The sequence below is a fragment of the Salmo salar genome, chromosome 14 (assembly GCF_965601325.2).
Source record: "Salmo salar chromosome 14, fSalSal1, whole genome shotgun sequence".
Classification (NCBI taxonomy): domain Eukaryota; kingdom Metazoa; phylum Chordata; class Actinopteri; order Salmoniformes; family Salmonidae; genus Salmo; species Salmo salar.
The window spans coordinates 29519134-29542615 of NC_138304.1; the positions used below are offsets into that span (position 1 = coordinate 29519134).

General features: G+C 43.6%; 1 protein-coding gene across 5 annotated transcripts in view; it reads left to right on the top strand.

Moving 5' to 3' along the window:
• The first annotated feature begins 402 nt into the window (after window positions 1-402).
• Window positions 403-23482, top strand: part of LOC106569192 (histone-lysine N-methyltransferase 2C) — a 137507-nt gene continuing 114427 nt past the window's right edge. For 4 of the 5 annotated variants that reach the window (XM_014140290.3, XM_014140292.3, XM_014140295.3 and 1 more), the window contains exons 1-3: window positions 403-1175; window positions 7712-7897; window positions 15443-15540. In XM_014140290.3, coding sequence (XP_013995765.3) covers window positions 7713-7897; window positions 15443-15540 — 283 coding nt within the window. In that variant the 5' untranslated portion in view covers window positions 403-1175; window position 7712. Of the gene's footprint in view, window positions 1176-7659; window positions 7898-15442; window positions 15541-23482 lie in introns of all 5 variants that reach the window. The other variant, XM_014140291.3, reaches the window with a different exon arrangement.

Genomic DNA, 23482 nt, shown 5'->3' on the forward strand with positions numbered 1-23482 from the left:
TTTTTAAGAAATGTATTTTCATTGTTAGAGCAGACACTTGACTAGAGTATCTTGTCAATTTAATGCATACTCTGTGGTATAGGCTACTAGAACTCAAAGACGGTTTAGAAACTCTGTGGTACTATGGTATAAAAACAATGCCCACTGCAGTCCGTTCCATCGGGATTCACCAGAGTGCCACCTTTTAGAAGTATCCGATACACTTTCCGTATTTATTAAAAATGCCATATTCCTCCGCGGGGTCAGGGAGTATTTAGGATTTTTTTTTAAATATGGATATTGTATTTAATTGAGGGCGGTTTAACATTCATAATACAACTGAAAATAGTAAAATCATATTGGTAACCATTACATCTCCAAGTGTATGTCTTCGATTTATGCAGCAATATGTTGGACCTATATTTTTCGGTGTCCACTAGGAGGTTATTCGGTGTCGCTTTAAACGTGGTCAATGCAGAGAGTCACCACGATATAACTTATATATATTTTTTTACATTAAAGATACACGTCGTCATTTAGCCACCGTCCGTATTTTTATTATAGTGTAAAAAAAATGTTTTTATGTTTTGCTAAACTCTTAGGTTAGTTTTTCCGGCTTGTCAGCTCGCTCTACTCTGTGGCGGCTGAAGAAAAAAAGAACCAGTTGGCAAGCGAAGCGAACGCTCGGAGCCAGCAGCAAACTAGCCATTTCATCGTTTATTTTTGTCGTAAGCATTGGCTTACTTGTGAAGATTGTGTCGTTTTATCCTGAAGACTGTTTGGAGTTTGTCTGCCTTGGATTACGGATATTACACATTTTTCCTGTATTAAACATTAACTGTGCTAGCTAGCTAAACATTTAATTTGTGCGACGACAGCTGTCATTTGGAGAAGGAAAAGTGATCCGTCATGCGTGTGCAATGAAGCTGATCTCTACTGGATTTACATTTTAGCATCCTTCAAATGGGCGACGTTAACGTTCAATATTTGAGAACTGCGGTGGTATTGCCTTAGTAACTAGTGTGGCCACCTAGCTTGCTACTTATACTTATCGTTGGACAGAAGACCGCTAGTTAGCTGGCTATATCATTCATTCAGCCTCATAAATACACTAACTACAAAGTGATATAACTATAGCAATATCGCTTACAATTTTGGACATGAAGAAAATAACCTACTATTCATAGGGTTGAAAGGTAAGTTGTCATATCTACCTTGGTATTTCATCATGTACTCGGTAGCTAGCAACCTTATTTTTTTCGGCTTTGCAGCGGTCTGTGTAGAGCTCGAGGGTTTTTGTCGCCGCCTTGTTTGGTCCGAACGTCCAACACAACGTTCGACATTACAGCAGCGAATTAGCCAAACTATCCATATTTTCTGCTTGAAAATAAATGATTAGACACGTGAATACTTCAGCTGTGGCTAAAATACAAGGCCAACGTGTCCTTTGAACCACCTATGCTGTTGCTTCTGAACATAGTGTAATGTTATGTAGTTATCTAACTAGGTAACGTTAGCTAACCTCGTACCTGTGAACTACTAGCTAAGTTAACGTTAGCTAGCTATAGTTGTCCAGCTAGATAATGTTATCTAGCAACAGTTATGATCTCGGTATGCATTTATTTTATAAGTGGTCTCATACCAAAGAAAATACTAACGTTAGTTATCGAAATTTAGCTACCTAACTAGCTAACTTTGAGTAGCTAACTAGCAGGCTTGTTGATTTGCTAGCCAAAACCTTTGATGCACATGCTAGCTTGGTACTGTAGCTAACTTAGTAGGCAGCTGTGGAATCGTGAGTGACTTGACTTTGAAGTTAAGCATATTATAAAACCCCAAGCCAGCCAGCCTATATGTCAACTAAGCAATATGTTGATGTTTACCAACGTTAACTGGGTCATTGAAATGTGCGTTTAGTTAGCTAGTTAGCTACGCGAGTCGTCTAGCTATCTGGTGAGTGGCAACCCATTTGTCATATATCAAATACATTTATCATCTAATGTCCCCGTGTGTCACATTGTATCACACCAATTGGGATATCACCAGTCTTACTAGTAAGCACATCTTTCTCCTCATTTGCAATGCCATGTAATAGCCAAACAAAGACTACAAAGCACCTAGCTAGTATTGCTAGCTAGATTTGGCTTACTTGAGCATGCAGTTGCTTTGTGCTCTAGTGTAACAAAGGTAGCCCACTTGTCTTGGGGGTCCCAACTGTGCCCGCTGCCTTATGAAACAAAAGTACTTTAATACTAATGTAGTATGTGTTGAAATGAATGAAACATTGATTGATTAACTTTCAATTACATATGTTTAGTCTGTTTACTATAATTGGTCACCACACTTTTGATTCCACTTTTTAGCCTGTCATGGATCCACTTCACTATCCACCTTTTGGCCATTCACTTGTGCCTCTCCTAATTGTGGTTGTTGGCTAAGTAGGGCTATAGTTTGCATGGGGACCAGATGGGTGAATTTATAAATCCACCAACCTCTGGGACATTATTGTTTGTGTCTGAAGATGGTCCTCTCTTCTTAGGGACTCTACAAGTCAGCATGTTGAATAAAATGACATCTGAACTTACACTGCCGGTTGTCTGTGTGGTTGGTCCTTTTTCGGGTAGACATTTTTGACAATATACCCACAGGAAAGTATTATTAAAACAATTTTTCAAAAGCTGGTGTTGCGTTCAGATCTGTCATATGCAGCATGCGCACACGATGTAAATGCATGCATGCGACACAAGCATACTGGCCAAGCTTGTGCAAGTGGTTACATGGTTGTTTGGATGTTTCAGGTGATAGAAATGTGTACTTTTATTCAACATTCTGGCATGTAGAGAACCTTAGAGGAATGTTTCCAGAATCAAACACTATTGTTCCAGACGTTGGTGGATTTAGAATTTCACCCATCTGGTCCCCAGGCAAGGCTATAGTGAACATTTGTCTTTCCAGAATTCATATGTCATTGATGTGTTCTCAATGTTTACATGTTCAAGCTGGCTGTCAAGCCTATTGCTCTGTAGCCAGGCAGGGGCACAGAATGTATCAGCCTACTTGATTGTGTAACACAAAGACCACATTAAGGGCCGCTTTGATTGCGTTGTAAGAATGGTAGCTAGACGCGAGGCAATTAGCTTACCAAAAACCATCCGGTTGGGTTCACATTGTGCAGCAGCCTAAACGATTTCGGACAACCCCAAGCTCACTGAATTGCTGATGTGACATTCACCTGATGCCTTCTCTCTCCCATTAGCTACACTACATCTAGTCCTAGCGTGAACTTCTCACACAAAAGACTGTTGGACACCAACAGAGGGCAAATATAGGCTCACAGTCTTGGAAAAGGCTCATTTCGCACAGGTAGTTGATCAAAATCTTAAATTCAGTGTGAGGTCCCCCTGATGATGCAGAGCAGGATACAGTGCAGTGGAGGGATGGATCTGGTAATGTAGGCTAGTTCCAGGAAGAGGCCGTGTCCCATTGGCAGCTTGCTTCCAGGTCTTTCCATGTTATTTCAGCAAGCCATGATACCCACCGTCTCAGATTGTTCTGAAATCGTTTCTGTAGTTAGAAACATAAGGTAAGCAATAATATTTTGTTGAAATATAATTTGATCTCTGAGAAATGAAGATAATTATAGTACCTATGAATTAAAATGGACAATTTCGGTTCAATTAATCATTTAATATATTAATCCTAACATCCAATTTTGACCATACCTTTTTCTAACATGAGTAAGGCATGAGGAATACAAAGACATTGTCAAACTACCCACGGAAACCCCACATCCCATACCAACGAGTATATAGTATCAGTTCTTTATTTCAGACAACTAATATAGAGCTGCAGTTCAGAGTATTGTTTTTTTCATCCTCTAATCATGAGGAATCAGTGGATTTGGTGATGTTTTTTCCACATGTTCAGATTTCCACATGTTCAGAGAAATTAGTAATTGAAGTACATTTTTTCCTTCATCCTGATATTACCAGGTTCTGACCACTAGATGGTGCTATTCCTGCTATTTGGTGATAACATTTTTATATATACAGTGCCAGTCAAAAGCTTGGACACACCTACTCATTCCAGGGTTTTTATTTTATTTGGACTATTGTCTACATTGTAGATTTAATAGTGAAGACATACAATCTATGAAATAACACATGTAGAAACCGAATCAGTGTTAAACAAATCAAAATATATTTTCTATTTGAGATTCTTCAAAGTAGCCACCCTTTGCATTGATGATAGCTTCGCACACTCTTGGTATTTTCAGCCAGCTTCATGAGGTAGTCACCTGGAATGCATTTCAATTTGCAGGTGTGCCTTGTTATCAGCTCAAATAAGTGAAGCGAAACGACAGTCCATCATTACTTTAAGACATAAAGGTCAGTCAATCTGGAAAATTTCAAGAACTTTGTAAGTTTCTTCAAATGCAGTCGCAAAAACCAAGTGCTATGATGAAAATGGCTCTCATGAGGACCGCCACAGGAAAGGAAGACCCAGAGTTACCTCTGCTGCAGCGGATATGTTCATTGGAGTTAACTGCACCTCAGATTGCAGCCCAAATAAATGCTTCACAGAGTTCAAGTATCAGACACATGAAGGACACCAATAATAAGAAGCGACTTGCTTGGGCCAAGAAACATGATCAATGGACATTAGACCAGTGGAAATCTGACCTTAGGTCTGATGAGTCCAAATTTCAGATTTTTGGTTCCAAACGCTGTGTCTTTGTGAGATGCAGAGTAGGTGAACGGATGATCTCTGCATGTGTGCTTCCCAATGTGAAGCATAGAGGAGGAGGTGTGGGGGTGCTTTGCTGGTGACACTGTCAGTGATTTAATTAGAATTCAAGGCACACTTAACCAGCATGGCTACCACACCATTCTGCAGCGATACACCATCCCATCTAGTTTGCGCTTCGTGGGACTTCGTGCGCTTTGTTTTTCAACAGGACAATGACCCAACATACCTCCAAAGGCTATTTGACCAAGAAGTAGAGTGATGGAGTGCTGCATCGGATGACCTGGCCTCCACAATCACCCAACCTCAACTCAATTGAGATGGTTTGGGATGTGTTGGACTGTAGAGTGAAGGAAAAGCAGCCAACAAGTGCTCAGCGTATGTGGGAACTCCTTCAAGACTGTTGGAAAAGCATTCCAGGTGAAGCTGCTTGAGAGAATGCCAAGAGTGTGCAATGCTGTCATCAAGGCAAAGGGTGGCTACTTTGAAGAATCTCAAATATATTTGTATTTGTTTAACACTTTTTTGGTTACAACATGATTCCATATGGGTTATTTCATAGTTTTTATGTCTCCACTATTATTCTACAATGTATAAAATAGTACAAATAAAAAACCCTTGAATGAGTAGGTGTGTCCAAACTTTTGACTGATACTGTATATTCATGTACACACACACACACACACACACACACACACACACTACATGACCAAAATTATGTGGACACCCGCTGGTCGAATATCTCATTCCAAAATCATGGGCATTAATATGGAGTTGCTCTCCCCCCCCCCCCCCATTTGCTGCTATAACAGCCTCCACTCATCTGAGAAGGCTTTCCACTGGATGTTGGAACATTGCTGTGGGGACTTGCTTCCATTCAGCCACACGCATTAGTGAGGTCAGGCACTAATGTTGGGCAATTAGGCCTGGCTCGTATTCGGCGTTCCAATTCATCCCAAAGGTGTTCGATGAGGTTGAGGTCAGAGCACTGTGCAGGCCAGTCAAGTTCTTTCACACCTATATTGACAAACCATTTCTGTATATACCTTGCTTTGTGCACAGGGACATTGTCATGCTTGAACAGGAAAGGGCCTTCCCCAAACTGTTACCACAAAGTTGGAAGCACAGAATCGTCTAGAATGTCATTGTATGCTGTAGCATTAAGATATCCCTTCGCTGGAACTAAGGGGCCTAGCCCAAACCTTAAAAAACAGCCCCAGACCATTATTCCTCCTCCACCAAACTTCACATTTGGCACTATGCATTGGGGCAGGTAGCGTTCTCCGGGCGTCCTCCAAACCCAGATTCGTCTGTCGGACTGCCAGATGGTGAAGAGTGATTCATCACTCCAGAGAACGCATTTCCACTGCTCCAGAGTCCAATGGCGGTGAGCTTTACACCACTCCAGCCAACGCTTGGCACTGTGCATGGTGATCTTAGGCTTGTGTGCAGCTGCTCGGCCATGGAAACCCATTTAATGAAGCTCCCGACAAATAGTTATTGTGCTGATGTTGCTTCCAGAGGCAGTTTGTAACTCGGTAGTGAGTTTCGCAATCGAGGACAGACTATTTGTACGCGCTATTTATTCACTCGCCCCGTTCTGTGAGCTTGTGTGACCGACCTACCACTTCGAGGCTATGCTGTTGTTGCTCCTAGAAGTTTCCACTTCACAATAACAGCACTTCCAGTTGAACGGGGCAGCTATAGCAGGGCACACATTTGACGAACTGACTTGTTGGATTGTTGGCATCTTATGACGGTGCCACGTTGAAAGTCACTGAGCTCTTCAGTAAGACTATTCTACTGCCAATGTTTGTCTATGGACATTGCAAGGCTGATTTATAGACCTGTCAGCAACAAGTGTGGCTGAAATAGCCAAATCCACTAATATATAGGGGTGTCCACATACTTTTGTATAGACCCCCCTCTCCCATTGTTAAAGAGAGACTTCACCAAAATTACAAAATGACATTGGTTTATAGACCAGGTATGACAGCAACCCATGCGTTGGTTTTGTTTAACTGGCCACTATTTCAAATGCTACCCTTTTAGAATTGCAATTGTAGCTATATTAGCATTTTGGCGCTTCATATCCAAATCATCTATAAGTAACGTCATTGAGTTAGTTACACAATATATGTTTTGATACTTTAGATTTGGACATTAAGCATGAAAATGCTAATATATGTACCATTGACTTGCATTGGATTTGTGCCACAAATGCAAAAAAGTTAGCATTTGAAACAGTGGCCAACAAAACCATTTCCTGAATATTATATGAATACTATAAATTGAAGTGGCCAATTCGTCAGACGTGCCCTTCGAAAGACAGGAATTACATCTTTGACAGACACAGTAAGACTAAAGCTGAGCTGAGAAGTCAATACAAATGACTTTTTTTTGTTTCCAGTGTTTGTCACAATAAAACAAATAGGCCTGCTGGTTTAGTGTCCTTTCATACTGTTAAAATATGATACAGAACCACAGTGGAGAAAACTAACTAATCCACAGGGAAGTAAACATATAGAGCAAGCTTATTTCAGTGCTAAGTAGAGGCAACTTCAGGCTGAAAGGAGAAGAAGGCAAGAACACAAGCAAGGCATCGAAGGACGAACGGTCATCCAGACAGAGACAGATCACAGCGTGGTGGTAGGTAGCTCAGGAAAGGACAGAGTAGTTACATCGATAACACTCAAGAATAGGTTGAACATTTCTTCAGCTGAGAATACCTTTTTTTAAGGACACCTAGAAAGGTCAGAGGTACATTTTAGGCATTTCCTCAAGAGTAGCATATCTAGAAAAATGGTCTTTAGGAATTGATTGTGTAGAACAGGTTCAACATTTCAGGCAATGTGATAAATTGTTCTGAAGAGCAGCACGTCTTATTCACACACTGATTCCAAAGTACATCAAGTAACCTATGTTTCTAACCAGGCATGATTGTCTGCTGATGCCACTCTCCCCATCTCTTCCTTCCTTTGAGAAGAATGTCATCAGAGGATAAGACTGTGGAGCCCTCTGACCAGGGACCCTCGCTGCCCTCTGTTAGTGCAGGGGCCACGTCCACAGGAAGCCCTGCCCAGACAGACAAGCGCCCCAGGGGCAGACCTCGCAAGGATGCTGCCACCACCATCGTACCCCAGGCGCCACCCACATCCAAGACCAGGAAGAAGTATGTTGTTTACCCTACATTTCTTAACAATTGCTATTGATCATAAGACACCTGTGAAAGTAGACTTTCTCTCATGTACAGTAGACATAGACTTGCCCGAGTCATCACAAACAATAGTCAGTCTTGTGTGCAGTTAGCCTGCATTTTGCTTATCTGGTTGGAACTATGAGCTAGTGGCTATTCCACTGCCCCAAAAGCTCTTCAAACATTACACAGATACTATCCAAAGCATCAGGCAACGATCTCATTTAGCAGATGCTGTTATCTAGAGCTATTCTGCATACTGAACAATGGTATAAATCCAGGAAACTTGAGCACACAAGCTTTCCCAGGTTTTATTGTATGCAGCAGTACCAACCGGCCTCCTTCGTCATTTCCATGGCAACACATAATGCAGCTCAGGGAGCCCTGCTGTGTATTATGATGCCTACAAGGTACCTAACTCTCTGCTCACACATTCCATATCCTCAATATCCTAATATGTTGACCCCAGATGAAATTAGTCAATCAATCAATAATCAAAATGATATGTTTATGCCTTGGCTATAAGGACAGCTGAGACCATTCCGGTCTAGGTCACATTAGCTGATAGGTTGGTTGGTGGGAGTGGCAAAGCATAGCATGTCATTGGTCCCATTGTTTTACAGCATGCAAGGGATCCAAGGAATACATAGCCTAGGCCTGCTATCTATGGTTTGGTTGTATTTCCCAGAATGAGCTGACCCCTGGGACGGTGGAGGGAAGTATGCATTATTACAAGGGCTGTCAAACAATTATAAAATGTGTAATCGAGTTAATAGCAGGATTTGCTGTGATTCATCTCAATTTGCTCAAATTGCGCTAAATATTTTAAATTATTACCGATTTTGCATCTCAGGCAGCATCCTTAAATGAGGGGGAGGGGCTGCTTTCGGTATATACCCCAGGTTATTTATTACCGGTATGTTGTTTTTGCAACAAGAGTAAGATGTGAAGTGTTCAAATCAGGAGAATTAACATATTTAGTCTAGAACTAGTGATACTGTATTGTCTTTGCAACATGTATCAACCGGACACTATTTTGCAGTGGTGGAAGAAGTACTAAATTGTCATACTTTAGTAAAAGTAAAGATGCCTTAATAGAAAATGACTCATGTAAAAGTGAAAATCACCCAGTAAAATACTACTTGAGTAAAAGTCTAAGTATTTGGTTTTAAATATACTTAAGTATCAATAGTAAATGGAATTGCTAAAATATACTGAAATATCAAAAGCAAAAGTAAACGTATTAATGATTTCAAATTCCAGGCAACACAATTTTTCTTGGACTATTTATTTATGGATAGCCAGGGGAACACTCCAACACTCTGACTTTAATTTACAAATGAAGCATTTGTGTTTAGTGAGTCCTCCAGATCAGAGGCAGTAGGGATGACCAGGGATGTTCTCTTGATAAGTGTGTGAATTTTACCATTTTCCTGAAAAAATATAACAAGTACTTTTGAGTGTCAGGAAAAATGTATGGAGTAAAAAGTACATTATTTTCTTTCGGAATGTAGTCAAGTAAAAGTTGGCAAAAATATAAATAGTAAAGTACCAATACCTCAAACTACTTATGTAGTACTTTAAAGTATTTTTACTTAAGTACTTTAAACCACTGCTATTTGGATGCAAATTACTCTTAAGGATACAATAGGCATCCCTTAGAACAGGGGTATTCAGCTCTTGGCCTACGAGGTCCAGAGCCTCTTGGTTTTCTGTTCTACCTGATAATTAATTGCAACCACCTGGTGTCCCAGGTCTAAATCAGTCCCTGATTAGAGGGAATATGAAAAAATGCAGTGGAACTGGATTCAAGGACCGGAGTTGAGTTTGAGGGCCTTTAGAAGTTTGAAATTCTTTGATTTCGAGACTGGGTTGGTTGTCATCCACCATTGCAGTCCCGAACAGGGAATCCGTGCCAGGTTTTCTTGTCAGCTCCCTGATAGCTGGAACTACTTACAGCATTATTTTCACTCTCCTCTTTTTTTCTCTCTCTTGTTGGGGATCATGGAGAGAAGTTGCAGAGGGGTTGGGGAGCTGGATGTTACAGTCCTTTAGGGTGTTTTGACATTTAACGCTGCAATATGTAACTTTTTGGGCCACCTGACCAAATTCACATAGAAATGTGAGTTATAGGTCTGTCATTCTTATTGAAAGCAAGTCTAAGAAGCGGTACGTATGTTCTATGTGCTCTTTTCTATGCTTCCCGTTCTTAAAGGTGCAATATGCAGAAATTGCTCTGCCATTTCCTGCTTTCAAAAATGTGTATAGTTTGCCTAATTTCAGTTTGCAACAAAACAAGCAGTGCGTTGTGTAGGGAATCATTGCACCATCTAAACCGCTGTGAAATATCTTTTAAATAACCAAACATTTTGTATTTCCAGCTGTTTGAAGCTGGTGTACAAAACAGAAAGTAAAAGATGCAGAAACTAAACTAAACAATGGGAACCATGGAAATAGCGCACATAACTTATCTATAGCTTCTTAGACTTGGTTTCAGATGTATAACTCACATTTCTATTTGAATTTGGTTGGGTTGCCAAAAAAGTGACATCATGCAGCTTTAAGTTTCTTTTTTGCGTCTTCTACTTTTGGTTTTGTACACCAGCTGAAAATACTCTATTTTTGGTTATTGAAAAGATATTTCACAGCGGTTTAGATGGTACAATGACTCCCTACACTATACATTGCTTGTTTTGTCACAAATTTAAATGTAAATTTTAACAACTAGAAAATGGCGCAGCGATTTCTGCATATTGCACCTTTTTAAAGAAAAGTCAAAAGAAAAGGCTACACGAGAGCATATGGACACCACTGTAGGCACACCACGCTGGGAATGGTCACAGACAGGGTTATGATGGTATGCAGTTGCGTCTGCTTAGTCGATATGTCAGATACTGTTATGTATCTGCTACTCTTCATATAAAAATACTTTGGTTAATAATTAGGTAGCCCTGGTAATTGTGGAGAAGGTGATATTCATGCCAGTGTAGTGATGTCAGATCAGATGCATCAGCCACTTAATACAGGGTAACTTTATGGCTTGTGTGTACTACCTATGATCTGAATATGGCTGATATCAGACAGCTGGACTGTCCTCAAACAGACGTATCTCACTGCTGCAGACGTTGTTGGGCAGCAGAGAAGCCCCTTACCGCCTCCCTCCTCCCAGACAGAGAGGAGCTTGAGATGTCTTGGAACAGTGATGCGTTTTTAATCCTGGTGTCTGCTACTCTACACCACGTGCCGTCATTACAGGGATGCTCCTGCCCCTTGGCTTGGAGGTTTTCCCCTTTAACTATAGGTTAGAACATTATGTAAGGAGCTCTCATCACTGTGCTTTATTAGACCTGGGCCCATATTGGGCCTTAATGGACCCTTGCTTAAATATTTGTGGCCATGACTAGGCCTCGTTTCTGGAAAAAAGATCAGGGCTTTCTAGTGTCTTCTTCATTAATCATGTGTTGATTTGGTACTTTCAGTTAGTGTGGTTGTTTTGTTTTCCTTTCATTTTTTCCCCTGCCCATGCAGAAGCTTGAACTGTGTCTTTTAGACTTCCATCTTGTTGCTTCTTATCTGGAGTGGGAAGTCATCTGGAGGGAGGAGTTGACTTGGCATCTGGCCCATTGTGATTTCTCTCTCCAGTGGCATCGAAAATTACCCCCCTCCCATTGCATCCTCCCCACTACCCCCGAGAAACGCTGGCTGCTCTCATTTGGACTGTTCACTCTTCAATTTAGCAGGCTCACTGTGCGTGGCGCTGTTTAATTTAATCCATGACAATTATCACCTCGACTCGACATGGTGGCTCTCAGATTGGGTTAAAACCACTCCTACTGGAGGACGCTGACACTGACACATCTCTCCTCTGCTGTGTGTGTGGTGTGCTTTATGCACTCTGCACTCTTCAGTGATGTGTTAACTTTGCTTTGCAGACAGTTGGTTTAAATGAAAAGAGGAAAAGGTGACGTCACCTTGGTTGCAAGTGTCAGAGTTGTGGCTATAGCAACTGTCTGTGTGTCTTCAACTCTGCCCTAGTGTCACTGACAGCTAGGATGCCATCATTATCATCAAAGGTGACATAGCCTAGAAAACAAGTGAGAGGTGAGGAGTGGGAAAGGCTAGATGATGTGAGACATGTAGTAAAGGGAGCCGTGTGGATTTCAGAGCTGCTCAACAGGAGGTCAAGTCAGTTCTGAGTCAGGCCAAATTCCATTTATAGCGAGAAAATCATACAATTCTGACATTTCTTCCCTCTGCTAGGCAGCCTAATGATTTTAGCCTGACTACATGGGTGTGTATGATCCAAATAATTTGGTGACATTCTAGCCTATGTCTGTAGGCCTCTCCATAGACCCCCAAATACTGGTATGGACAATAATAATACAACTGACTGGTTCAAAGTTCATTGTCCCCCTTCTGTTTGTACTACTACAGCTGCAGCCATATGGCATTTCTGCTCATTTACAGCTTGTCGCTGTGTGTAGCACAACCTCTGTCCATATTAGACCTCTCATCATCCAGATTGATTATAGGATGTTTGTGTTAAGTTGTGTTATAAATCACTGGCTTGTTTTTACCTGACATATTCTCCCATTGAGTTAAAATATGGCTTGCATATGTTCAGCAGTTACAAAAGTGTTTGTAGTCTGTAGCTTATGCTTGTCCATAACATAACCCCACCTCCACCAGGGGCACACTGTTCACAACGTTCGTTGACATCAGCAAACCGCTCGCTCACACAACGCCATACACATGGTCTACGGGTGTGAGGCCAGTTGGACGTACTGCCAAATTCTCTAAAATGACGTTGGAGGCGGCTTATGGTACAGAAATTAACATTAACTTCTCTGGTGGACATTCCTGCAGTTAGCATGCCAATTGCGCGCTCCCTCAAAACTTGAGACATCTGTGGTATTGTGTTGTGTGAAAAAAAACTGCACATTTTTAGAGTGCTGTTGTTTTGTCCCCAGCAAGGTGCACCTGTCTAATTATCATGCTGTTTAATCAGCTTCTTGATATGCCGCACCTGTCAGGTGGATGGATTATCTTGGCAAAGGAGAAAAGCTCACTAACAGGGATGTAAACAAATGTGTGCACAACATTTTAGATTTTTGTGCATATGAACATTTTCTGGGCTCTTTTATTTCAGCTCATGGGACCAACACTCTACGTGTTGCTTTAACATTTTTGTTCAGTATATATTGAAGATCATTGAAAGTTGGGAGGGAGAATCATGCTCCTCCTCCTTGCCCCCTCCCCATTACCTCTTGCCCCCTCCCCACACCCCCATACCCTCCATGGTACCAGCAGCTTGCACCACCACATACCACTCTGTCTTGCCTTGCCCAGTGGCCTGAGTGCCTCCATTAAGAATCAGTGACAGCTGTGACTATATCGAACTAATTCATGATCAACTCCCACCACCCTCCCAGCCTCCTAAGGGAAGCCAACACAATAACTTTTCTATTTTTCTTCATATCTCTCTTTTTTTCTCCCTCTTTTTCTTGCTCTCCCTTTCTCTCTCTTTCTCTTGCTCATTTCTTTACTCTCTCTCTCTCAATTCAAAGTGCTTTATTGGCATGGGAAACATATGTTTACATTGCCAAAGCAAATGGAAGAGACAATAAACAAAAGGGAAATAAACAAGGGAAACATTAGTAAACATTACACTCACAAAGGTTTTTTAAAAGAATATAGACATTTCAAATGTTAAATTATTGGCTATGTACAGTGTTATAACAATGTGCAAGTAGTTGAAGTATGAAAGGAAAAATAAACAGATAAATATAGGTTGTATTTATAATGTTTGTGCTCCACTGGTTGCCCTTTTCTCATGGCAACGGGCCACACATCTTTCTGCTGTGATGGCACACTGCGGTATTTCGCCTGACAGATAAGGGAGTTTAACAATATTTGATATGTTTTCAAATTCTTTGTGGTCTGTGTGATCTGTGGGAAATATGTGTCTTTAATGTGGTCATACGTTTGGCAGGATTTTAACAAGTGTAACTGGCCTCCTGAGTGGTGCAGTGGTCTAAGGCACTGCATCACAGTGCTAGCTGTGCCGCTGGATGCAAAATCTTGCCAAAATATACTTCATGTACAACGCAAAACCCCAAACAATGCATGCAGAGCAGAACGAGGACTATACCCACTAGTTATCAACATCGAGTCCAGGCTCTGGCGCAGCCGGCCACGACCAGAAGACACATGGGGCGGCGCACAATTGGCCCAGCGTTGTCCGAGTTAGGCGAGGATTTTGCCGGCAGGGATGTCCTTGTCCCATCACGCTCTAGCGACTCCTGTGTCAGCCAGGTGTACGGTGTTTCCTCCGACACATTGGTGCGGCTGGCTTCCGGGTTAAGCGGGCATTGTGTCAAGAAGCCGTGCGGATTGGTTGGGTCGTGTTTCGGGGGACGCATGGCTCTTGACCTTCGCCTCTCCCAGGTCCGTACGGGAGTTGCAGCGACGAGACAAGACTGTAACTACCAATTGGATACCACGAAATTGGGGAGGAAAAGGGGTAAAAGATTTTAAAAATGGCATTCCAATTTGCTCCATTTTTTTGTTGATTCTTTCCACTGTGTCAAGTAGTTATCTTTTTACTTTCTCATAATTTGGTTGTCCTGGGGGTCTGTTTGTGTTTGTGAACAGATCCCCAGAACCAGCTGGCTGAGGGGACTCTTCTCTACATTAATCTCTCTGTAGGTGAGGGCTTTGTGGTGGAATGTGTGAGCATTGCTTCCTTTTGTGGTTGTAGAATTGAACAGTTCTTTTCTGGATGTTGATAACTAGTGGGTATCGTCCTCCTTCTGCTCTGCATGCGTTATTTGGGGTTTTGCGTTGTACATTAAGTATATTTTGGCAGAATTCTGCATGCAGAGTCTCAATTGGGTTTTTGTCCCATTTTCTGAATCCTTGGTTGGTGAGTGGACCCCAGACCTCACAACCATAGAGGGCGATGGGTTCGATAACTGATTGAAGTATTTCTAGCCAGATCCTAATTGGGATGTTGAGTTTTATTTTCCTTTTGATGGCATTGAAGGCCCTTCTTGCCTTGTCTCTTAGATCGTTCCCAGCCATGTGGAAGTTACCTGTGGTGTTGATGTTTAGGCCGAGGTAGGTGTCATTCTTTGTAGGTTCTAGGGCAACAGTGTCTTGATAAATATTATATTTGTTGTCTTGGTTACTGGACCTTTTTTGGAACACCGTTATTTTTGTCTTACTGAGATTCACTGTCAGGGCCCAGGTCTGACAGAATCTGTGCAGAAGATCTAGGTGCTGCTGTAGGCACTCCTTGGTTGGGGACAGAAGCACCAGATCATCTGCAAGCAGTAGACATTTGATTTCTGAGTCCAGTAGGGTGAGGCCGGTTGCTGCAGACTGTTCTAGTGCCCTCACTAATTCATTGATGTGTATATATATATGTTGAAGAGGGTGGGCTCAAGCGTTCTCTCTCTCTCTCTCTCTCTCTCTCTCTCTCTCTCTCTCTCTCTCTCTCTCTCTCTCTCTCTCTCTCAGGGGGCGTACCAGAGGTAGAGTGGTTGTGGAGGAGGAGGACAGCAGCATGGACGGGACGGAGGCAGCCGCCTCAGAGAGCCCCCCTCAGGACACAGCAGGTGAGTCAGTCACACCCCCCCCCCTCCATGTGAGACCTAGGTGGCCACCTTTAGTCCTGTCTATTTTGGTTTTGACTGCACTGGTGAGTGGTATGGAACTCCAGCTGAACGTAGAGCGTACACATCCTGGCTGACAAGAGTATACAGATATACAGAGAGTGTTTCTCATAAATGCATACTACCGTGCTCCGAGCATGCAAATTGGAGCACGGGAGAGTCCCAATCAAAGTATGCGAAATGGAGCACGGCAGGCGCTTCTCAAATATATATTTTGAAGCATGCAAGCTTCAACGCTCAGTATGCAAAGAAATATGAAGCAACCACATAAAAAATGACAAAATGTTTATTGAAATCAATGGCATACATTATTTGAGCTGAAGCGAGAGAAAATACAATGACTTTGGAATGAAATGTTGCCTACAATATTTTATCTTGATCTGTTAGTAAATACATGCTGTGTTCATTTTGGCATTTTTACCTGCCTACGTACCATAGATAGCAAGCCCGTAATAAGTCAATAGGGCTAACAACTACTAGTACTGTTAGGTTACCAAATAGCCACGAAGAATTGTTAGCTAGCTACCCACAAAGAATTCATCTATCTTGCATAATATTCGTTTTAGGTCATTTTTCCTGTTAACCTCTATGGGCTACTCAACAGCCAGTTGAATCCTGTGGCGCATTATTCAAATCCTTAGATATGCTATTACTTCAATTTTTCAAAAATATGACTATTTTACACCATTTTAAAGACAAGACTCTCGTTAATCTAACCACACTGTCCGATTTCAAAAAGGCTTTACAACGAAAGCAAAACATTAGATTATGTCAGCAGAGTACCCAGCCAGAAATAATCAGACACCCATTTTTCAAGCTAGCATATAATGTCACATAAACCCAAACCACAGCTAAATGTAGCACTAACCTTTGATGATCTTCATCAGATGACAACCCTAGGACATTATGTTATACAATACATGCATGTTTTGTTCAATCAAGTTCATATTAATATCAAAAGACAGCTTTTTACATTAGCATGTGACTAGCATGTGACTAGCATTCCCACCGAACACTGCCGGTGAATTTACTAAATTACTCACGATAAACGTTCACAAAAAGCATAACAATTATTTTAAGAATTATAGATACAGAACTCCTCTATGCACTCGATATGTCCGATTTTAAAATAGCTTTTCGGTGAAAGCACATTTTGCAATATTCTCAGTAGATAGCCCGGCATCACAGGGCTAGCTATTTAGACACCCGGCAGGTTTAGCACTCATCAAAGTCAGATTTACTATAAGAAAAATGTTATTACCTTTGTTGTCTTCGTCAGAATGCACTCCCAGGGCTTCTACTTCAATAACAAATGTTGGTTTGGTCCAAAATAATCCATCGTTATATCCAAACAGCGGAGTTTTGTTCGTGCGTTCTAGACACTATCCTAAAGGCTAAATAAGGGTGACGAGCATGGCGCAATTCGTGACAAAAGAATTCTAAATATTCCATTACCGTACTTCGAAGCATGTCAACCGCTGTTTAAAATCAATTTTTATGCCATTTTTCTCATAAAAAAGCGATAATATTCCGACCGGGAATCTGCGTTTAGATAAACAGACAAAAGAAAAGAAACCATTCGGTCGAAGCGGGCACGCGCCTAAGCCCATAGTAATCTGAGTGGCCACTTGCCAAAAGCGATAAAGTGTTTCAGCCAGAGCCTGCCTCGCTATCGTTCAACGTTTTCCCGGGCTCTGAGACCCTATGGAAGACGTAGGAAGTGTCACGTTATTGCACAGATCCTGAGTCTTCAATAAAAAGAGCCAAGATGAAACACTACTTCTCAGACAGGCCACTTCCTGCTTGAAATCTTCTCAGGTTTTGGCCTGCCATAGGAGTTCTGTTATACTCACAGACACCATTCAAACAGTTTTAGAAACTTTAGGGTATTTTCTATCCAAAGCCAATAATTATATGCATATTCTAGTTACTGGGCAGGAGTAGTAACCAGATTAAATCGGGTACGTTTTTTATCCAGCCGTGCAAATACTGCCCCCTATCCCCAACAGGTTAAACAATCTGGTTAGCTACATTATTAGGATTCACATACAGCTAGCTGATAGTTATGAAGTGAAACAGTTGCTTCGTGTGTATCTTGTTTCATCTATATTGCCATTGTTGTCCTGGCTGGAAGACTGTTCAGTGAATGAGTACTGTAAGTCAATAGGGCTAACTGGCTAGCCAGCTAGCCATGAAGAATTTGTAGCTACCCATGAAAAATGTACAGATCTACCTTGCATAACATTAGTTTTAGGTCATTTTTGCCTGTTTAACTAGCTGGCTTGCTAGATTATTACGATTCACATATCTAGCTGATAATTATGAAGTAAAATGTTTACTTTGTGTATTTCTTGATTTGTCTATTGTTGCCATTGTCCTGGCTAGAAGAAGGTTCAGTGAATGGGGAGGTGCAGCGTGAGGTAATACAGGAGGGGGAGGTAATACAGTAGGGAGAGTGTGAGGTAATACAGTAGGGGGAGTGTGAGGTAATACAGTAGGGGGAGTGTGAGGTAATACAGTAGGGGGAGTGTGAGGTAATACAGTAGGGGGAGTGTGAGGTAATACAGTAGGGGGAGTGTGAGGTAATACAGTAGGGGGAGCGTGAGGTAATACAGTAGGGGGAGCGTGAGGTAATACAGTAGGGGGAGCGTGAGGTAATACAGTAGGGGGAGCGTGAGGTAATTCAGTAGCGTGAGGTAATACAGTAGGGGGAGCATGAGGTAATACAGTAGGGGAGTGTGATGTAATACAGTAGGGGGAGCGTGAGGTAATACAGTAGGGGGAGCGTGGGGGTAATACAGTAGGTGAAGCGTGAGGTAATACAGTAGGTGAAGCGGGTGAGAATACAGTAGGGAGAGTGCGAGTGCTTCTCAAATGTATTGTTTTATGCGTTCTCCACACTCATCCTCACAAGAATGTACTCAAGAGAACGTGGTCGGAGAATGCACTCTGAGCATGAGAGTGTGGAGCACGGTACTATGCATATTGAGAAACACCCAGAGTGTCTTATAGGAGCTCTCAAGAGGCAGTGGAGAGGTTACCCGCAATCCAGCTGTAATTGAATGGGTTTAACTTCAGCTGTGAAGCTGCAGCTAGCTGGCTTTTTTTCTATCTTTCCTCCATGCTCCCTCTCCGTGCTCCCTCTCCGTGCTCCCTCTCTGTGCTCGCTCTCCATGCTCGCTCACCTCTCTCTCCTCTGTTTCTCTCTCGTCTGTTTCTCTCTCCTCGGTCTCTGTCGGTCTCGGTCTCTGTCGGTCTCTCGGTGTTGGTTCTGTCGGTCTCTCATTGTCGGTCTCGGTCTCTGTCTGTCTCTCGATCTCTGTCGGTCTCTGTCTGTCTCTCGGTCTCTGTCTCTCGGTGTCGGTCTCTGTCGGTCTCTGTTGGTCTCTGTCTTTTCTCTCGGTCTCTGTCGGTCTCTCGGTGTCGGTCTCTGTCGGTCTCTCATTGTCAGTCTCTGTCGGTCTCTGTTGGTCTCTGTCTGTCTCTCGGTCTCTGTCGGTGTCGGTCTCGGTCTCTGTCGGTCTCTGTCGGTCTCTCATTGTCGGTCTCTCGGTCTCTGTCGGTCTCGGTCTCTGTCGGTCTCTCATTGTCGGTCTCTGTCGGTCTCTCATTGTCGGTCTCTCGGTCTCAGTCTCTGTCGGTCTCGGTCTCTGTCGGTCTCTGTCTCTGTCGGTCTCTGTCGGTCTCTGTCGATCTCTCGGTCTCTGTCGGTCTCTGTCGATCTCTCGGTCTCTGTCGGTCTCTGTCGATCTCTCGGTCTCTGTCGGTCTCTGTCGATCTCTCGGTCTCTGTCGGTCTCGGTCTCTGTCGATCTCTCGGTCTCTGTCGGTCTCTGTCGGTCTCTGTCGATCTCTCAGTCTCTGTCGGTCTCTGTCGGTCTCTGTCGATCTCTCAGTCTCTGTCGGTCTCTGTCGGTCTCTGTCGGTCTCGGTCTCTGTCGATCTCTCAGTCTCTGTCGGTCTCTGTCGGTCTCTGTCGGTCTCTCAGTCTCTCGGTCTCTTGGTCTCTGTCGGTCTCTGTCGGTCTCTGTCGGTCTCTGTCGGTCTCTGTCGGTCTCTGTCGGTCTCTGTCGGTCTCGGTCTCTGTCGGTCTCTGTCGATCTCTCAGTCTCTGTCGGTCTCTGTCGGTCTCTGTCGGTCTCTGTCGGTCTCGGTCTCTGTCGGTCTCGGTCTCTGTCGGTCTCTGTCGATCTCTCAGTCTCTGTCGGTCTCTGTCTGTCTCTCGGTCTCTGTCGGTCTCTGTCGGTCTCTCAGTCTCTGTTGGTCTCTGTCGATCTCTCAGTCTCTGTCGGTCACTGTCTGTCTCTCTGTCTCTGTCGGTCTCTCTGTCGGTCTCTCTGTCTCTGTCGGTCTCTCGCTCTCTGTCTGTCAGTCTCTGTCGGTCTCTTGGTCTCTGTCGGTCTCTGTCTGTCTATCGGTCTCTGTATGTTGCTGTCTGTCTCTTGGTCTCTGTCTGTCTCTCTCTCTGTCTTGGTCTCAGTCAGTCTCTGTCTGTCTCTTGGTCTCTGTCAGCTTCTGTCTGTCTGTCTGTCTGTCTGTCTGTCTGTCTGTCTGTCTGTCTGTCTGTCTGTCTGTCTGTCTGCTGTCTGTCTGTCGGCCTCTGTCGGCCTCTGCCGGCCTCTGTCTGTCTCTCGGTTTCTGTCGATCTCTCGGTCTCTCTCTCTGTCGGTCTCTTGGTCTCTGTCTGTTTCTGTCTGTCTCTTGGTCTCTGTCTGTTTCTCTCGGTCTCTGTCTGTCTCTGTCTGTCTCTCTGTTGGTCACTCGGTCTCTGTCTGTCTGTTTCTGTCTGTCTCTCGGTCTCTATCTCTGTCTGTCTCTCGGTCTCTATCTCTGTCAGTCTGTCTCGGTCTCTGTCTGTCTCTGTCTGTCTCTCTGTTGGTCACTCGGTCTCTGTCTGTCTGTTTCTGTCTGTCTCTCGGTCTCTATCTCTGTCTGTCTCTCGGTCTCTATCTCTGTCAGTCTGTCTCGGTCTCTGTTGGTCTCTGTCTGTTTCTGTCTGTTTCTCTTTCGGTCCCTCGGTCTGTCTCTGTCTGTCTCTCTGTCTCTCGGTCGGTCTCTGTTGGTCTCTGTCTGTCTGTCTCTCTGTCTCGGTCGGTCTGTCTGTCTCGGTCGGTCTGTCTGTCTCGGTCGGTCTGTCTGTCTCGGTCGGTCTGTCTGTCTCGGTCGGTCTGTCTGTCTCGGTCGGTCTGTCTGTCTCGGTCGGTCTGTCTCGGTCGGTCTGTCGGTCTCGGTCTGTCTCGGTCGGTCTCTCGGTCTCTCAGTCGGTCTGTCTCGGTCGGTCGGTCGGTCTGTCGGTCTCGGTCTGTCGGTCTGTCTCGGTCTTCCCTGTAGCTCAGTTGGTAGAGCATGGTGTTTGCAACGCCAGGGTTGTGGGTTCGATTCCCACGGGGGGCCAGCACAGAAAAAAAAAATGTATGAAAATGTATGAAATGTATGCATTCACTACTGTAAGTCGCTCTGGATAAGAGCGTCTGCTAAATGACTAAAATGTAAATGTAAAAATGGTCTCTCGGTCTCTTGTCGGTCTCGGTCTCGGTTTGTCTGTCTCGGTCGGTCTGTCTGTCTCTGTCGATCTCTCGGTCTTGGTCTGTTTTACGGTCTGTCTCTCAGTCTGTCTCTGGGGCTCTGTCGGTCTGCTCACTGAGTCTGTACATAGTCAAAGCTTTCCTTAATTCTGGGTCAGTCACAGTGGTCAGGCATTCTGCCACTGTGTACTCTCTGTTTAGGGCCAAGTAGCATTCCAATTTGCTCAGTTTTTTGTTTAATTCTTTCCAATGTGTCAAGTAATTATCCTTTTGTTTTCTCATGATTTAGTTGGGTCTCATGGTTTACTTTTGTTGCTCTGTGGGATCTGTTTGTTTGTGTACAGAGCCCTCGGACCAGCTTGCATAGGGGACTCTTCTAGGTTAATATCTCGGAAGGTGATGGCTTTGTCACGCACTCTCTCTCTCTTACTCTCTCTGTCTGCTTACACTCTCTCTGTCTGTCTCACTCTCTCTCTGTCTCTCTCACGCTCTCTGTCTGTCTTACCTCTGTCTCTCTCACGCTCTCTCTGTCTCACGCTCTCTGTCTGTCTCACGCTTTCTCTGTCTGTCTCACGCTTTCTCTGTCTGTCTCACGCTCTCTCTGTCTGTCTCACGCTTTCTCTGTCTGTCTCACGCTTTCTCTGTCTGTCTCACGCTCTCTCTGTCTGTCTCACGCTCTCTCTGTCTGTCTCACGCTCTCTCTGTCTGTCTCACGCTCTCTCTGTCTGTCTCACGCTCTCTCTGTCTGTCTCACGCTCTCTCTGTCTGTCTCACGCTCTCTCTGTCTGTCTCACGCTCTCTCTGTCTGTCTCACGCTCTCTCTGTCTGTCTCACGCTCTCTCTGTCTGTCTCACGCTCTCTCTGTCTGTCTCACGCTCTCTCTGTCTGTCTCACGCTCTCTCTGTCTGTCTCACGCTTTCTCTGTCTGTCTCACGCTTTCTCTGTCTGTCTCACGCTCTCTCTGTCTGTCTCACGCTCTCTCTGTCTGTCTCACGCTCTCTCTGTCTGTCTCACGCTCTCTCTGTCTGTCTCACGCTCTCTCTGTCTGTCTCACGCTCTCTCTGTCTGTCTCACGCTCTCTCTGTCTGTCTCACGCTCTCTCTGTCTGTCTCACGCTCTCTCTGTCTGTCTCACGCTCTCTCTGTCTGTCTCACGCTCTCTCTGTCTGTCTCACGCTCTCTCTGTCTGTCTCACGCTCTCTCTGTCTGTCTCACGCTCTCTCTGTCTGTCTCACGCTCTCTTTGTCTGTCTCACGCTGTCTGTCTCACGCTCTCTTTGTCTGTCTCACGCTCTCTTTGTCTGTCTCTCTCGCGCTCTCTGTCTGTCTGTCTCTCTCACGCTCTCTGTCTGTCTGTCTCTCTCACGCTCTCTGTCTGTCTGTCTCTCTCACGCTCTCTGTCTGTCTCTCTCTCACGCTCTCTGTCTGTCTCTCTCACGCTCTCTGTCTGTCTCTCTCACGCTCTCTCTCTCTGTCTGTCTCGCGCTCTCTCTGTCTCGCGCACACTCTCTCTCTCTCTCGCACACTCTCTCTCTCTCTCGCACACTCTCTCTCTCTCGCACACTCTCTCTCTCTCTCTCGCACACTCTCTCTCTCTCTCTCGCACACTCTCTCTCTCTTTCGCACACTCTCTCTCTCTCTCGCACACTCTCTCTCTCGCACACTCTCTCTCTCGCACACTCTCTCTCTCGCACACTCTCTCTCTTGCACACTCTCTCTCAAATTCAAATTCAAGCTGCTTTATTTACATGAAAAACATTGTGTAAATAATGACAAAGCAACAATCTATACAATATACATTGTAATAAATTTATAAACAATAACAAATAATAATATAAAATGGTAGTAAATAATAATACAAAATTAAATACAAAAATAACAACAATATAGTAGAAATGTAATAAATATGAAAAGCTAAACATGGAAAATGAAACTATAACTAACTTATAACTAAATAACTGTCATCTTCACCATTACATCAGTACTACAGCTACCATCATCATTACTACTACTACTACTACTACCAGCACCATCATTAAACTGCTATCATTATCATCACCCTACTACCCATACCACTACTATTTGGAATGATAACAACAATGATAATAGTTATAACAATAATACTAATAATAAGTAAGTTACTGTTTACTATACAGATGTTATTATGCAGTGTCCCTCAGGCTATGTCAGACATACATATTTGGCTACAAGAGGAGCCATTGCTCCTTCGCGCATGAGTATTTTTTACTTTTTCCTCTGGGTTTAGTAAGTTAACATTTTGAATAAATGTAGTCATTTCTGTGAATAATGAATCTCTTGGTGAGGAGTATTTATCACATTAAAATGAGAAAGTGCATCTCTGT